Below are 18,509 nucleotides of genomic sequence, written 5' to 3' on the forward strand. Positions count from 1 at the left end.
ACCCACTGTGGGTCCCCTTCTGAGCTGTTCTAACACCAGATAAAGCTCCTCTTCATCTACTTCACCCTTCCTCTGCATACCTGGACGCAGGACAAGAACTCGGGCACCGCGGGCAAAGGTGCCAGCCAGCAACAGGTTTCCAGAGGAAGAAAAGCACCCCAAGGATCACTCATAACATTAACATAACCAAAACTTCAAATCTGAAACTTGAATGCATCCAACTGTACAAACTGTCAGAAACTGATGCCACTTTTCACCTTTAACATTTTGAAATTCTCATACTCTCAACAAGAACAAAATAAAACCAAAAAGGAGAACATATGAAATGATTTTAATTTGTAAGACAGATTACATGCTTCATGGGCAGAACCAAAGGTCAAACCTTGCATTTTGTTCGTTATTACACAAGTAATTACACAAGTCCAGTGTAAAAACACTACCTGAACACATAGTGAGTTCTTCTAAGAATATTATATGAAAAAAAGTTAACAAGCATTAATTCAATAATTCTCAAACAGATATTCATCAAAATGAGGTAGGTCTAATGTGTCATTTGCTAAAGCATTTAATGCTGAGGAGGAAAAAAACTCATCGAAAATATCAGTCTTCATGGGACTCTCCAAGTTTAATGTTCTAACGCAGGCATTATTTGTCAGAGAGTCTGGCTGAACTTCACATGGATTTTTCTTGGTGGGGCTACAATAATTATGGTCCTGTCTCAGATGTGTGTTCTGGGAAACATCATTTAATTCACTTGGTACTGGTGGTGGGATATGACCATCTCCCATTCCCAAATACCTAAAGTCACCTTCCCCATTTTCTGACAGCTCTGTTGGAACAGTTGTAGGAGACAATAATTCTGCTAAAATTTCTTCATGCGTTTGACTACCGCACAGGGAAACACCAGCAACAGTGGTGCATGCAGACTCACTGGCAGTATCAACTGGATATGGCAGCTCATTTAACAAGTCCTCTATTGATTCACAATCATTTGGAGACCCATCCTGGGGCACCTGTTCTAGATTTTCACTTGGAACTGTTCTGCTTTGCGGGGAAGACATAATAGCAGCTAATTTCTTCTTTTCTGCCTTTAGCTTTTTACGAAGTTTTAGACGGAGTTTATGAATCTGACCTTCCACCAAATCTTCATGGTTTGCTGGAGAAAGACCATTTCCATGAGAACTGTGGTTGAGTTGAGCTCCATACGAGGTGCTTCCAGACTTTTCCAAAACTTCTGAAGCAGCATGAGCATGTGGGTGGGCAGCTGTGCCATTAGACGATGGAGGGCCTGGTGGCGGCTTACTGATGGCAGGAGGCTTACTTGCACTCCCATGCGCTTTCTTGGATACGTGGCGGGCCTTCTGGTTTATACCTTTAGTTTTAAAGCCACCAAAATTATTTACCCCTTTAACTGAAGGTTGTAAATCAGTTATAGTGTTTCTATTATGAGCTGAAACACAGAGTGGCATAAAAGAAGCACCCCTGCTTATTAAGCCTTTAACCCAACTTCCTACAAATGGCTTCTTCTGATTTTCTTTCAGAGACTGATTCTGTAATGACTTAGATGTTGTGGTTTGAGAATCTGCTGTAGTTTCTTTTTTCTTCAAATTAGATACCTGAGATGTGACATGTTCTGGTTTTAATTGTTCAGTTTTTGGTGTAAGGAATTGTTGTAACTGAGCGTCCTTCTCAATTTCTACTGACTTCACTCCCTGTATAAGACCAGCAGCATCAGTATTATTCACAGATTTGGTATTGACAGTATCTTTTGTATTCAGCTGTACTGACTGCATGTTTGTATTTATAACTTGGGATGGAAAACTTATGTCCACAAATTGGTCTGGGATAAGCTTTTCATGACATGGAGCTGATACTGAAGAAGCCATTAGTGATTCTTGTGATTGCAAAGTATTTGTTTCGAGAATCCCTGTATTTTCTGCTACAGGTTTACTTTCTAACAGGAAAGCTTCAGAATTTAACTGTGAAACTGAGGTTGTTTTCTGGATAGTTTCTTCAAGTGTCAAAGGTAAAATATTATTGTCAACCAAACCTTTTGGACCTGAAAGTAAATGATCTCCATGAGTTACAGCTGTGTCCTGTGAAAAAGTATGAGGGGCAACTGATGTATCTTTAGGGTGAGTTACGGGGGCTGTTTCAGCTGAGGCAGCATCACCCACAGAACACGATGTTGAAGATACTGGTTTCTCATTACCGAGAGCGTGTTGGTCATTAGCCTTTTTAAGTGGAAGGCAGGCAGCTTCTTTATCTGTCACTTGGGATGTTTTTCTTTCCCAGATAACAATATGTATCTCTGAAGCAGGAACTTCAAATTTCTTGTGCCTTTCAGAACATGGGCCTTTTAAGTCATCACATTCCAGCCAACTTCCTGGAGGATGGGAAAGAAGTGAAGGTTAGATATCCAAAAACCACCATCCTAGGTTAACTTTCTTCTGGCCTTTTCAACTGTTGTATCATTGAATACCCACCAAAGGAAAAGACTCTAAAACATGGTCTTGACCTTGTCACCATCATCTGCCATGTTAAAGTCCTTAGAGTATATTTAACTTTTGAAACTTAGAATTTCGGCCGGGCGCGGTGGCTCAAGCCTGTAATCCCAGCACTTTGGGAGGCCGAGACGGGTGGATCACGAGGTCAGGAGATCGAGACCATCCTGGTCTACACGGTGAAACCCCGTCTCTACTAAAAAATACAAAAAACTAGCCGGGCGAGATGGCGGGCGCCTGTAGTCCCAGCTACTCGGGAGGCTGAGGCAGGAGAATGCCGTAAACCCGGGAGGCGGAGCTTGCAGTGAACCGGGATCGCGCCACTGCACTCCATCCTGGGCGACAGAGCGAGATTCCGTCTCAAAAAAAAAAAAAAGAAACTTAGAATTTCATCTAATTTATCCAATAACATCAGTAAACAGAATGTTTCATATATATAAATTTTCAGGATAAATGAAGCTTGTTACCTGAAGGATCAATATTCGTTTTAATTCTTATTTTGGAGCTTCCATTTTCACATTTGTCAAGAGAGAATGAGATGATGGATGACAAGGGAAGCGTTTAAAAACTAGGAGTAGGATGCACTGCCAAATATTGAAACATTAATACAAAACTTGGGAAAAATCCATTATTTACAGCAGTATGGTCGCTGGCAGTTATTTTTGCCTGCACAATTTCAGTGGTGCAGTAGGGACAGGGGTCCTTATGTAGTCAACTAAAGCATGAATGAGGAGTAAGAAGGTAACCATTACTTTAAAAAAAAAAAAAAAAAAAAGGACATCCATTAGGATGGATATTATTAATTAAAAAAAAAAACAGAAAATAGCAAATGTTGGCAAGGATGTGAAGAAACTGGAATCCTTGTGTAATGGTGGTGGGGATGTAAAATGGTACAACTGCTATGGAAACAGTCTGGCAAAAGTTAAACACAGAATTACCATTAAGACCCTGCAATTCCTCTTGTAGGCAGATACCAAAAAGAACGAAAAGCAGGGATTTTCAATTCCTTGTCCAGCAATGTTCAGAGCAGCATTATTCACAATAGTCAAATGTCCATAACAGATACACGGATAACACATAAAATACTATTCAGCCTTAGAAAGGAATGACATTCTGCTCCATGCCACAATACAAATGAATCTTGAAAATATGCTGAGTAAAATAAGCCAGACACAAAAGGACAAATAATGTATGATTCCACTTCTATGAGGTATCTAGAATAGACACATTCACAGAGACAGAAAGTAGAATAGTGGTTACCAGGGGTTTGGGGTGGGAGGATGCGGAGTTATTGTGTAATGAGTAGTTTCTGTTTGGGTTGATGAAAGAGTCCTGATGGTGATGGTGGTTGCACAGCATTGTGGTTGCACACAATGTATTCAACGCCAATGAATTGTATACTTACAAATATTAAAATGGTAAATTTTATGTTATATATATTTTACCACTACAACAAAAAAATACAAAAAGTACAGCTGAGAAGTAAAGGAAGGCAGCTAGGTGCTAACAGGTGGTGTGGGGTTAAGGGAGGGTATATTTCTTTACAGTTTACTTACTACCACATGATAATTTGGGAAAAGCTAACCACAGGCTTGGATGAGTAACAACTTTTAATAAATAATCAACAAATATCTGTACTTTCATTAGAAACTTATCAAAACAATCCACACTTCCACTGTATATATCAGTATCTACACATCTATGAAACAGAAATAGATAAAAGAAGTGTAATGTCATGGCAATTGTGGCACAGCAAATACGCAGCTTACTCTATTTCTATGAAACCAAATGTGATAAATTAATAAATTATGATGTCAAACACCATCGTACTTACTGCAAAACATTTCCTCTTCCCTGGATTACAATAGTGCACACCCAAAGTACTGTATTTTTTCTAAGGAGTATATTCTTTTAGAAAACATTGTTTTAGCAGTAGAGAAGTAATGACCAACACAGTGGTCATCATTTTATGTTGCAAAACATGTTTAGAGACACTTAATCTTAAATATTGAAAGTGTGCTCAGTTTCTCTTTTCCTTACACATGGGCATCTATCCTTTTTTGAAAAAAGATTTCTCAGAGCACACATAGAAAACTCGTTTGACGTATCTCCCATAGTCACTTTTTAATGCTGATGAAAGACCTTAAGATTGTGAGGGAAAAAGGGTACTTGCCACCAGGCTTCAAAGGCTTCCTACGAAGAACTAATCTTAAGGAACGAGAAGATTAAGAAAGGAGAAAGAGACCTTTCCTTAGTTGTCAGTTCAGACCGATTTAGTTGCCAACAGGCTGGTTAATGTTAAGGTATCACTAGTGACTACCTGAGAACAACAAAGGTCTAGGACTCAACACAGACTTAACCACATTCCCTACAGAGAAAACTTTACAGATCACATTAAAATAATCATTAAAATATAAGCTATGGCCGGGTGCGGTGGCTCACGCCTGTGATCCCAGCACTTTGGGAGGCCAAGGCAGTCACCTGAGGTTGGGAGTTCGAGACCAACCTGACCAACATGGAGAAGCCCCATCTCTACTAAAAATACAAAATTAACCGGGCATGGTGGTGCATGCCTGTATTCCAGCTACTCAGGAGGCTGAGGCAGGAGAATCACTTGAACCCAGGATGCAGAGGTGACGGTGAGTCAAGATTGCGCCAATGCACTCCAGCCTGGGCAACAAGCGCAAAACTCCATCTCAGAAAAAAACATGGTATTTAAAAAAAAGGTAAACGAGAGCATTAGTCACGTAACAGACAAATGAATTATCTGATAAGTTTCAAAAGGGAAAACAAAATATACTCAGAGATCTGCTAATCCCTCACATATACACAAAACAAAACTGTTCATTAAGCACGTGGTTTATGTGGCTACACTCTTATCTACTACCTGCACCTACCCGTTAAATAGAAAACTTTATGTATCTTTTGTTTGCCTGTGTCAGTGGTTCTCTACCACATGACCCACACTGGAATTACCTGGGGAGACTTGAAAACAATGTTTAAAACAGTATTGCCATAGCATGTGCCTGCAGTCCTAGCTACTCAGGAGGCTGAGGTAGGAGGATCACTTGAGCTCAGGAGTTTGAGAACGGCCTAGGCAATATAGTGAGACCTTGTCTCAAATAAAATAAAATAAATAAAGAAGAAAATTAGGAGAGAAGGAAAGAAGCAAAGAAGGAGACAGAGAGAGAATGAGACGAAGGAAGGAAGGAGGGAAGGAGGGAGGGGGGCAGGGGAAGGGAAGGGAAGAGAGGAAGGGAGGGAGGGAGAAAGGAAGGAAGGGAGGGAGGGAGGGAGGGACTGGTCGGCCAAAAACAAATACCAAAAACACCCAATATTGATATCTGGGCCTAATCCCCAAGGCTGGTCTCCAGGGTACAGCCTGGACATTTTTAGAAGCTAACTAAATGATTCTTCTGTGCCGTCAGGGTTGGAAACCATGCTGCACCTGAAGTGGATTGATCATTCTTTGAAATGCAAAAGAAGTTAAAATAAGTTGGTTTGTATTGTGAAGAACTACTTCCACTCAAATCTGAAACAGGGTAAAACCTCAAGGTAATAATTACATTTATAATATAAGTTACAGTTTGTAAAGTGCTTTTATAATACAGTATTGTGTCATCCATTCAAACCATCCTCAGGAGGAAAATAGCAAGTATGGAAGAGTGTCCAAATAACAGAAAATGGTTATATCACAGTGAGCCCTTATCAATGGCTTGATACAACCCTTTAAGGGGACTGAATTATCTTGTCTAAGACAAAGTGAACGTTATGAGAAAACAAACTCAATATTTTACCACATCAGACAAATGCAAGGCGAAAATTCCCAAAATCCATGAACTGTGCTCACTTAGCTTTCTACTAAGAAGTTTAATTACTTAAATAAAGGCTTTATCTTGAAGGTAGCTGTTAGTAAACTGTATTCCACAATGACAGAAGGGCTACATAAGTCTCATGTTTAATAGTCTTAGAAATATATGTCTAAAAAATAAAAGCAAAGATGTTAAGTAGGAAAACAAACTAAGCAAACATTAGTAAGCTCATCCTTTGTCTAAAAAAGAAATATGCACAGCACATGTGTTTACCTGTAATACATGATGTGCGGAAAGGAAAGAATGAGAAAGGATACTAAAACCACCACATTTAATAGGTGTGAGGAGGGGCAGAAGGCAAAGGCTAGAATGGAGAGAGAAAGAGTCACAGCAAAGTTTGTCTTTTTTTAAAAAACAAAACCAAAAAGTCCCCACATGCTAGAATTTAGTTTCCATGCCAATTATCTTAAAAGAAAACCTCTAAACACTTACCATCAGCATCTAAAATCCATGTTATAAAATGATTATTTGCTCGATACTGAATTACAGAAGTTATTTGATAAGGACAGCCTTCAAAATGAAATGTGTAGTGCTGCAAGTCATTCTGTGGTAAGCCTTCTACAAAGTGCAACATGAATATGGGAGATACTCTGTGGGAGAGAAAAGCAAGAGAAGTTAAACAAATTTAATGCCATGTGTCTGGTTATACAAAAGATGTCTGAAGTGAACTAGTCACACATAACACTTCCAAGGCAAACTGCACTAATTTTTCTTGAGCACCTCCAGATGTGTGCCTTAATTAGAAATGGAGAACTCTCTCTAAGAAGTATGTAACACTAAACCCTTTTCAGAATGGTATCCCAGACAGTTGGAAGTCACCATGCAGTACGACTCTAATACAGACCATTAAACAAAAATTGCTCTGTAAGCAGCAGTGCGGCTTTGGCTTAAAGATCTCATGGTAGCTACTTTGTAAACTCCAAGGAAAAAATCCAGACCTTTTAGAATTTTCTTTGGCATCAAGTGCTCAGATTAATTGCTTTTGTTAAGCGGTGTAGGTAATATGTGAAAGAAAGCAACAAACCTAAGATATTCAAATAAGCATTAATTTGGCCTATTTCAGTTATCTCAGGAAGCAAAGGGGGTCTGTCAAATTAAAAGTTCTACTTAGGGAAAGTTCAATTTGTAACTAAGTAGAGAAAAAAATACAACATATCAGTCAATTTATTATTAACTTCAAGACAACTGTAATTTCAAAATTATATTTTACCATTACAGCAACATGCTGAACCAGAAAATAGAACCCAGTGGGTCTCAAATAGCTAAATTTAACAAAGCTCTTAGGATGTAAGAAAAATGTTGAATAGCCCTTTTCCCAATATTTCAACAGCTGTCAAAACTTACTTAGTTTATCAAAATTTATTCAGCCCAAATGAACTTGAATCAATGTCCAAACTGCAGATTATTCAGACTGACAAGGAATAATTTATAAATTAATCCTTGTCAATCATTTTGTTAGAGAATAATCAAGTCCTCAAAATTTAAGTACATATAGAATAAAAAGTCCTGCAAACTGTCTATAACACTAAACTTTCCCACTTTAAAAAATCATATTTCATCAAATCTAAGATTTCACTAATTATCAAATGTACCACTATGAAAACATGCTGCCACTTAAACTATATCATGGCATCAATTTCATGTATGACCTTTTCAGACAGGTTAAAATGTGAGCTGCACGTCTGAATCAATGAACCACAGGAAAACTTGAGATGTATTCTCATAGCGGCATATGCAGGCTTTAGGCACCTATCTGATTATTATTATATTTAGGTATCTATCTGATTATTATTATTATTTTTTGAGACGGACACTAGCTCTGTCACCCAGGTTGGAGTGCAGTGGCGTGATCTCAGCTCACTGCAATCTCCGCCTTCTGGGCTCAGGTGATTCTCCCACCACAGCCTCCTGAGTAGCTGGATTACAGGCATGTGCCACCACACCACACACTACTATTTTTAGTACAGACAGGGTTTCACCATGTTGGCCAGGCTGGTCTCGAACTCCTGACTTCAAGTGATCTGCCTGCCTTGGCCTCCCAAAATGCTGCGATTACAGGCATAAGCCACCATGCCTGGCCTGACTCTTAACTAATATTTAGTTGCTTGACCTTATACAATAGCTTTCAAGATACTTTCAGAGGCTAGTTACAAAAACAATCCCTTGATCCCTAGACTATGACATCTCACTAGTTTCCTGCCTTTACATAAGTTTACATGTGGAAAAGATTTTAAGACATATTGACGTGATAAATAATGCATATAAAACCATCTGACACATTTTTATGCTTCTTGTACATTCCAAGTCTTCTATTCCTTTGCAAATTAATAAAAGTAAAAACTGCCAAGACCAAAATCCACACTCAGCCCAATTCCCTGGATGTCGAAGATACTCAGACTCTAGCTGAGTACAAATACATTCCCCTAGGTAGTAAGAAATGACTTGTCAGAAACCTCCAAAGTCTTCTATGAGATTCAGATAGGATAGAAATTTGATTTTCTTAACCAGCAAAAAAACAGACAACAACAACTGGAGCAATTATATGTTAAGCTTTCAAATATCCTCTTAATTACACTAGCCTTACTGCCACAAGATGGACCAGTACACCAAAGCTATCCAGGGCCTGATGTGGGGTGACATGATGCAGAACAGAGATGATGCAGAATACAGCCATAATGTAGAATTTTATGTCGAAAATCTTAGTGTGGCTTCCGTACTACTTTACATAACTATGAAACTTTGTTTTTTTGTTTTTGAGATGGAATCTCACTCTGTTACCCAAGTCTGAGTGCAGTGGCACAATCTCAGCTCACTGCAACCTCTACTCCCTGTGTAACAAGCGATTCTCCTGCCTCAGTCTCCCGAGTAGTTGGGGCTACAGGCACATGTCACCACACCTCGCTAATGTTTGTATTTTTAGTAGAGATGGGGTTTCACCATGTTGGCCAGATTGGTCTCGATCTCCGGACCTCAGGTAATCCACCCGCCTCAGCCTCCCAAAGTGATTACAGGCGTAAGCCACCGTGCCCGGCCGAAACTTTGCAAGTTCCAAATGCTGAATGAATTCCAAATTTTTTCCTGTATGTTAACATCTCTGAAGTTGGGATATACCTTATCATTGATGGGACACAATTAAATAGGCAGCATTTCTGTCTTTTTTTTTTTTTCTTTGAGACAGTCTCACTCTGTTGCCCAGGCTGGAGTGCAGTAGCACAATCTCTGTTCACTGCAACCTCTGCCTCCCCAGTTCAAGCAATACTCATGTCTGAGCCTCCTGAATAGCTGGGACTATAGGCATGTATCACCATACCAAGCTGATTTTTATATTTTTAGTAGAGATGGGGTTTCACCACGTTGGCCAGGATGGTCTCAAATTCCTAGTCTCAGGAGATTCGCCTGCCTCGGTCTCCCAAAGTGCTGGGACTACAGGCGTGAGGCACCATGTCCAGCCAGCCTTTCTTAATGGCATATTTTTTAAAAGGTGCAACTTAAAAAACAGTAGTATCTTGGAGTCAATCAAATGATATCCTTCCCCTTCCTTTTTCTGTTCATATTCCTCTTTGATTCCCCTAGACTCTAGTGTCCTACCTACAATTCCAGCGTGTCTTATTTCCAGCTTCACTGTGGGAGGCCAAGGCGGGTGGATTACCTGAGGTCAGGAGTTCGAGACCAAATTAGCCAACATGGTGAAACCCCATCTCTACTAAACTTTATTCCTAGGTTTTGTTGTCAGACTTCTTCCTATCCACAATGTCTGAAGTGTCAATGAAGAATGATGCTCAGAGTCTAGGAGAGCAAGTTAGGTTCTCCCTCAACCACTGGAAAATGGGATGAAAGGAATTAACCAAACTGGAACCAAGAGTGAACCAGAGACTTCAGGCTAAGATCCATTTGCATTCACCTAACAACATGTGGTTAAACTCCTCCTATTTAAAGATCTACCCTCAGGAAAAGAAAAGAAAACAGAAAAGAGAGAAAGAAAGCACAAGGGAGCTGTGTTAACCTCTGCTACCCAAAGATAGCAGAGAAACATTGCATCCCTGTCCCACAAAGCGCAGCCACGGCCTTGCTCTCAGAGAGATTGTGGCAGTAACCTCTGAAGAGTTTGTCAAGTAAAATGAAATCAGATTCTAAGTTCTTGGTGCTCCATGTCACCATGGTCTGAATGTAACTCCTAAACAACTTACTTAAAGAAAAGTAGCAGATTTGGGCAGGCTAGGCATAATTCACCTGATTTATCTATCAATGGACTCTTTTCCCAGTGGCGAGACATTAGAGATGTGGGTTATCTGAGATAAGGTGTCCAAGGAACTTGATTAGTTTTTAGAATCCTATATGTTTTAATTACATATGATACCATGATGAACCCAATCACTTTTAGGTTATCCCTAAAAACTACATTAAATTTGTTTCTAAATTCGATTAGATACAGACAAATCAAGTTATACAAATTTCAAAATAAAAAAAAGGACTTATATAAAGACCTTATTATTTAAAATTTAAGTGAAACTTCACATACTAGTTCAATTTACTTTTGAAGAAAACAGGAAATGTCCACATTATAAATTCTACTCATAAATTGGCCCACTGGAACTCAAAACACGTTTTCCATTAAAAAACTGTTTTACCTAATGAATCCATTTCCAGATCAGAACGTGAATCTTTAAGGAAAGCAACTTATTTGTACAGTTAAAAAATACATATGCTGCAAGGCAACCAATTAACAGATTAAACAAAACAATGGTACGAGTCTATGTTCAGTGCAGGGGCATGGGGAAAAAGCAGGTATGAAGAGCTAGATGAAATCATATCCACCAAGCAGCCTAAAGCAGACCCATGATCTAGGGCAGGATGGCAGATCCCATGCTCTGCTGCTCTTCCCCTCACCTCATCATCAACATTTACATCTCAAAACTGACACCTGGCAGCCAAGGCAGATTACAGACTTCTGTAATCTTCACACACATACAGACACCTCCTCTTCCTTCCCACTTCGCCCTCCTACACAAATGCTATCAAATAATAGTGAGGGGCAAAAAAGATATGAGTCCAAAAGGTCAAAGAAAGGAAAATAAGCAAATAAGAAGTCAATAAATATTTAGAGGACAGAAAGCAAACAGAGAAGTGGTACCTTACCCAGCGGAATGGACAAAGTGAAGACATGAGTACTGTGGAGTGCGTATGCTGATGACAAAGAAGAGCTTATTTTCCCCAGAGAACCCCTCAAAGGCTGGATATTTATGGGCAACAGACGTGGTAGAATGTGGGCATGAGGCCTTGGGCTAAAAACTAGGATAGTGACTGGAAGTGTGTACATAATAAAGGGCACCCTATGCCCCAGGCCCAGAGAGGAACCAGCACGGACTGCAGCAGAGACTGAAAGGTGACAGGTAAGAGTTTCCAGGAAAAAAAGGGGAGGGGAACAGGGGTAAAAAACTGTGAAGCATCTGAGTATTGGAAATTTATTAATAAGTCTTTAAAGTATTTGGCAAAAACTCAGTACATAATAAAACAAATGAAAATAAGGCAAATAATTCCCAGAAAAATAAAGAATTGTAAAAGTGAAACCTAACTATGTATACTGCTTGGCTGAAGAGGGAATAACATACGTATATTAATAACAATGCAAACACCGAGTACTGACTTAGCCAAATGCACAATGGCATTGGAAGGACAGGGAAAGGCTAGACAGAGATGGGGCCCAGGTATTGGTGTGAGAACCCTAGTCTCAACTACTATAAAAGGAGAACAGACTGCATTATGGTAGAATAGGCACATCAATTTGAAATGTCAATGTAAATACTACCTTAATTTGAAGATTCAGAGTAGATACCTGGGGGAGGGGACAGGGGACTACTGCCCTTTTTTCCTTTTGAGACTGTGAGCACTAATGAACTGAGAATTTATTACTTCAATGAGAATAAACCTTTAGGAAAGATTCTGAGGGGTTTCTGGCACATTCAAGGGCATAAAGGTTAATGTTCCTGGTTCTTTATTACATCAAATTAGACCTCAAAACATTTCCTTAATGTACAATTAGACTGAAAATGAAGAGTAAAGAGGTTGTGTACATGTGTGAGTGCATTAATGAGAGAGAGGCAAACTGCCTGAGATGGAACTGACCTGTGAGTTTAAAGAGATGGTGCTCTGGAAACACTGGAAAAGGTAATGCTGACCAACCTCCCCAACTGAGGACAAACAGCAAAGCTGGCAAAATATAATGAAAACATATCTGCCCAAGGCCACCAGATAGCTTACAAGATGACGAGGAATTAGCATGCTGAGAGATCTAGGAGAAGATGGCAATTCAGAAAGATGAGCCTGTGGCTCATCTTTGAATCATCTTAGTTCTTGAAATCTGATTAAGGAAATCCCAGAATTCTAGAAACTCCATACACTTGGCAGAGGAGAGAAAAACTGAAGCTTGATATCCTTAAAGGGAGAAAAAAGGCGAAAAGAAGGAAAGACACTAGGAGAGGGGGGCCAGAGAGTCAGCCTACGTTGGCTCTTCAGTGGCTTCACCTGTGACAGTGGGCTCACTGGCCAGACAGAGCGAGGCAGTTGGCAACCCAGAAATATATGTTAACTCAGATTTCACAAAGGTAGATTACTGTCACCATTTTCAATCCTACAAAGAGAAAAATGTAAATCCACCTTCATTTTGTACTAAAAATTATAAGACAATTTTAACTCACTTTTCCAATACCATTTTTCTTATTTGTGATTTACTGTTGCAATTGTTACATGGACCAAAATGGGCAGCATTAAGTGGGTGCCACTCAGGGATGATATTTGTAAAGGTGACCAGACTCTTCATATGCCTACAAAAAAATGACATAATAAATTCATTAATGTTAAATGCATTTACATTAATTTAAACCAATGTCTAAAAGTATTCCTCCCCTTTTTCGTGATTCATACTTTCTTAATTCCCCAAATCATGTTAATATGGCAATGTTCCTCCCTACTACCCCTAGTAAAGAAGCTCTGTGAAGATGCTCCATGTTAATTTCCCATAGCTTTCAACTATGAGATGAAGCAAGAAAAAAAGACAGGGTTCCTTAACAACACCACTGACATTTTTCACCAGTCTTTGCTGTGAAGCACTGTCCTGTGCACTGCAGGAGGTTAAGCATCATCCCTGGCCTCTACTCACCAGATGCCAGTAACGGCATCCAGTTGTCTCCAGATGTTGCCAAATGTCCTGAGGGGTACAAAATAGCCCTTAGTTAAGAACCACTATTCTAAGGTTGTCAAATTTATTAGAGCTCACCCCTTACTCAAGTAACTCAAACTGGCTAGCCATTACAGACAACCAAAAATGAAAAGGGGAGTTTCTAAACATAAAATCAGGAATACATACAACTTAACTTTTTTTAATCCTTAAAAAAAAAAGCACTGTGAACAAATTTTGTTTTCATAGGTTATACAAGTTCTAAATTTGCACTTTAGTCTGAATACTTGAAAGCATGGCACCTGTATACATATGTAACAAACCTGCACGTTGTGCACATGTACCCTAGAACTTAAAGTATAATAATAAAAAAAAAAGATGACCTTTAAAGATGTACACTAAACCTCAACTGCATCCACTTTAATACAAATACTTGTAATTTAAAGAGCAGTTACGTATTACTTAAGAGACACAAGCTTCCTTTCTAAACAATAAAAATACTGACAAATCCTGAGCGAAAGCAGTCTGTTAGAAACAGATTAGTACTCAGGGAAGTTAACATTTTAAAAGAAAAGCAACATAAAGATATCAACAAATGCACTGACTCTATTTCTGCTAAATTCTTAAATTTTCAAAGACAATTGTTATGTAAAGGCTCCTATGTTTTAGTTTATAAAAAGGAGACTGTCTCAGCAAGTAAGTGTTAATTCTCCGTAAGACATCTGACGTTTCTGAACACTTCCTATGCAAGGAGGGCATGGCACTGGACACTCATCCTCCAAACAACTCTCAGAGGCAGGTGCCATTCTTATCCCCATTTTACAGATGGGGAAGGCGACACATAGAGTGTAGTGATAAATAACAGACCTGAGATCTGCCTCTGAAGACTGTTTTTAACTGCCTCTGGGTTACACTTTCCAAGTTGAGTAAAAAGCCCTTACGCTGGCACTAAAAACAGCTTCACAAAAACAGGAATTTGCTGGATAGTTCTCCTTCAGATTAAGTGGAAGTAAGTTTTAAGTGATGACATATTAAGAGATATTTAAGAAAATGTCACTTCATTTTAGCTTTTCCTCTATAACTACTTTCATTTTTAGAACAAAGTAAGATTATTTTTAAAAAACAAAAAAGCAAACCAAAGCAGCTAGTGGCTTCCCTCCCTTGAGCTCTCACAGTTTGTGCTACCTATCCCTAAACTGCATTTAACATCTTGCATTCAAAGTTAACGTTAAGCAGCCTAAAGATCAGATTAATTACGAACTCTCCGGACCTCTATTATGTGGTCATGTATTACCTGACTACCTAATCAGTAAATTTGGCAAAGATACACTATTTCCAGTGCCTGAGTTCCTAGCACACAGAACATACTCAACCGAAAACTGTTAAACAACTAAGATATGGATTCCAGAAGAGCTACAATTAAGCTGATTTTAATCAGCAAGCTTATTTATATTATTTAAAACCCAGGTAGTGATTAAGGAGTATAGCACAGTGAGCAAGAAAGTCTTAGAGGCCAGAAAAGCCTAAGTGTGTCTCCTGACTCTGCCACTTACAGTGTGTCATCTTGGGAATCAATCTAACCCCTTTCAAGCTGTCATATCCACAACTGCCAAATGAGGACACTGGGATCTTCCTCACTGAGTTACTGTGAGGAGAAAACCAGGTAATTTACATAAATCAATGACAGAAGACTGGAAACAGATGTGTTCTCATATTCACTTGCTTACACTGAATTATTTATGTCCTAGGTATGAATAAAACGTTAATACCCTGTTCTAGTGGGGGTTTGGGGGACTATTACAAAAGTTTACTTAACAAAAAGCTTAATATGAAAATGTATCTGACCCAATTTTTACATCAGAGTAAAATAGGCCCTTTGGAGAGGGGACACGGATTTTTCTGCAGAGCAGCCATGATATATCTTTGTTCCATGGCTTCTAACACAATCAAACGATTTCCCTGTATCACCACCATGCCAGTATCACTCTGTTGCCTATCAGCTGCCATCTCCACACATTCATCCATCTCAGGATGCGTAAAGGGACCAAATCCTTGCGATATTCCTTGGATATGTCGGCCAACAGTTATTTTCAAGATAACTTCTTGTCCATAATGTTTTTCAACTCAGGAGGGTTAGCTTTGCTCATGGTGTCTACTCCGTGGCCTCCCTTACCCTGTTCTAGTAGATCTAACCAGTTAAAAACAAACAAACAAACATTTTGTTGCCTGCATTCCCTGGAGCATCCTCCCAGACTGAACTCTCCTTGACTACTCCTTAAATACCTAAAAAATATTTCATATTTAGATAACGAATATCTAAGTAATTTTTTTTTTCTTTTTTTTTTTTGAGACACAGTGTCACTCTTGCTGCCCAGGCTGGAGTACAGTGGCGTGATCTCAGCTTACTGCAACCTCCGCCTTTGGGTTTCAACTTATTCTCCTGCCTCAGCCTCCCAAGTAGCTGGGAATACAGGCATCCGCCACCACGCCCAGCTACTTCTTGTATTTTTAGTAGAGACGGGGTTTCACCATGTTGGCCAGGTTGGTATCAAACTCCTGACCTCATGATCTACCTGCCTCGGCCTCTCAAAGTGCTGGGATTACAGACGTGAGCCACCATGCCCAGCCTTCAAAAGTAGTATTTTTATATCACATTTTACTTTAGTAACTTAAAGAGACTTCAAGTTTTCTAACTTAAGCAGTTAAGTTAAAGAAAAGTGTGGCTGGGCATGGTGGCTCACACCTGTAATCCCAGTAATTTGGGAGGCTGAGGCAGCTGGATCACTTGAGGTCAGGAGTTTAAGACCCAGCCTGGGCAACATGGTGAAACCCTGTCTCTACTAAAAACACAAAAATTAGCCAGGCATGGTGGCACACACCTGTAATTCCTGCTACTCAGGAAGCTGAGGAAGGAGAATCACTTGAACCCAGGAGGTGGAGGCTGCAGTGAGCCAAGATCGCACTGCTGCACTCTAGCCTGCGCGACGGGAGTGAGACTCTATCTCAACAACAACAAAAAAAAAAAGAGTTATTTCTACTGTAATAATTTGAATACATGACCAATTGAGCCAGTTTGGTCATCTTCAATACCTTGCCTCCCTGACTCCTCTTCTTTTTTTTTTTTTTTTTGAGACGGAGTCTCGCTCTGTCGCCCAGGCTGGAGTGCAGTGGCCGGATCTTGGCTCACTGCAAGCTCCGCCTCCCGGGTTAACGCCATTCTCCTGCCTCAGCCTCCCCAGTAGCTGGGACTACAGGCACCCGTCACCTCGCCCGGCTAGTTTTTTTGTATTTTTTTAGTAGAGACAGGGTTTCACCGGGTTAGCCAGGATGGTCTCGATCTCCTGACCTCGTGATCCGCCCATCTCGGCCTCCCAAAGTGCTGGGATTACAGGCTTGAGCCACCGCGCCCGGCCCTCCCTGACTCCTCTTCTAAAACCTGTTCCTCTCCTTACGTGGTAGGTACAGGTTGAATATCTCTTATCTGAAATGTATGGGACCAGAAGTGTCTCCAAGATAAAGAGATAACCTAGAGATGGGACCTGAGCATAAACATGAAATTCATTAAGTTTCATATACACCTTATGCAAAGCCTGAAGGTAACAGGTACATCAATCCATGGCCTTTCTAATACACCGCTGAGAGGCATTAGGAAAAGTAGAAAGTATGGCTGAGACAGTTCACGTGTAAGGCTTCTGGAGGTGGTTGGTCTCTCACAGGACTATGGGAAGAAATGAGGAAGCTTGCATTACCTCTGAGAATTGCTGCTAGCCTCCAAGAGTCTAAAACCAGTGTCTATAATGTTAGAAACCTAAAGTAAACAAGCAAAACCCCTCGTCTCTAATAGAGGAATAAACAAAAATGCCTATAGTTTCACGGCATTCTGAGAGGTATTCTTACTCAGCAAGGACTCTGGAGAAGGGAGGTGTACGATTCCTCTCATCGTCCCTATTTCCCACTGAAGAACTCCTTAAGAAATCTCCTACTACCAGTCTATCAAAGCATGAGGTTTTGATCCTTCCAGTTTAAAGAAGCAAGTAAACTGCAGTGTCTGGTGCTCAAATTGTTCTCTTAACCTTAGTGGTGGAGAAACTAGAAGGACTCATTTTAAAAAACAAAAGAAACTAACCTTTTCTGATATTGGTGTCCACACTGCGAACATTCAAAGTCCCAAGAAAAAGAATATAGGAAGAGCTTCTCAATGTGGGGTTCTAGTTTTAAGAGCAGGGGAAATGCAAACACAGGGCTTTCCATATCACCTTCAAAAAGAAAAGGAAAAATTACTGCTCATAATCAATAACGGCAAAAATTAAACCAAAATTGTGACCTACTGTCTTTTTTTTTTTTTACCATATTTACAGCATGAATATGTGTTAATACAGTATGACAGAATAAGTCACCCAGAGCTGGGAGAGAGGAAGTTTATAAAGCATTTCCCTAAAAATGTCCATCATAAATATTTAATTAACACTTCGATCTCTTTCCTTTTCCTTGGCAGACATTTATGAAAATGTCTTAAGACAAAAAAACACAAAAGACCCATACTGTCTTCCATCTTTCTAGATTTCTCAGGAAAAAAAAAAAAGGTCTCGGAACTATAATAGCCTTAGAGTACACTAAAACAAAAATTGATGAGGTGTGGTGGCTCACACCTTGTAATCTCAGCACACCGGGAGGCCAAGGCAGGAGGACTGCTTGCGTAAGTTACCTCCGAGAATTGCTGCCAGCCTCTAGGAACCTAAAACCAGTTTCTATGACGTTCGAGACCAGCCTGGCCAATATAGCGAGGCACTGTCTCTACAAAAAATAAAATGAAATAAATTAGCTGAGAGTGGTGCCACACACCTGTAGTCCAAGCTACTCAGGAGGCTAAGGCAGGAGGCTCATTTGAACCCAGGAATTTGAGGCTGCAGTGAGCTATGATCATGCTGCTGCATACCAGCCTGAGTGACAGAGAGACAC

At 39.8% G+C, this 18,509-nt stretch overlaps 1 protein-coding gene across 2 annotated transcripts in view; it reads right to left on the minus strand.

Moving 5' to 3' along the window:
* Window positions 1-315: 315 nt before the first annotated feature.
* The window catches only part of USPL1 (ubiquitin specific peptidase like 1), a 43,058-nt gene continuing 24,864 nt past the window's right edge, over window positions 316-18,509 (minus strand). For both annotated transcript variants that reach the window (XM_011946923.1, XM_011946924.1), the window contains 4 exons: window positions 17,677-17,806; window positions 13,072-13,197; window positions 6,809-6,966; window positions 316-2,386 (listed from right to left, as the gene is read on the minus strand). In XM_011946923.1, coding sequence (XP_011802313.1) covers window positions 501-2,386; window positions 6,809-6,966; window positions 13,072-13,197; window positions 17,677-17,806 — 2,300 coding nt within the window. In that variant the 3' untranslated portion in view covers window positions 316-500. The remainder of the gene's footprint in view (window positions 2,387-6,808; window positions 6,967-13,071; window positions 13,198-17,676; window positions 17,807-18,509) is intronic.

Source organism: Colobus angolensis, unplaced genomic scaffold, assembly GCF_000951035.1.
Source record: "Colobus angolensis palliatus isolate OR3802 unplaced genomic scaffold, Cang.pa_1.0 Scaffold255, whole genome shotgun sequence".
In the NCBI taxonomy this organism is placed as follows: Eukaryota; Metazoa; Chordata; class Mammalia; order Primates; family Cercopithecidae; genus Colobus; species Colobus angolensis.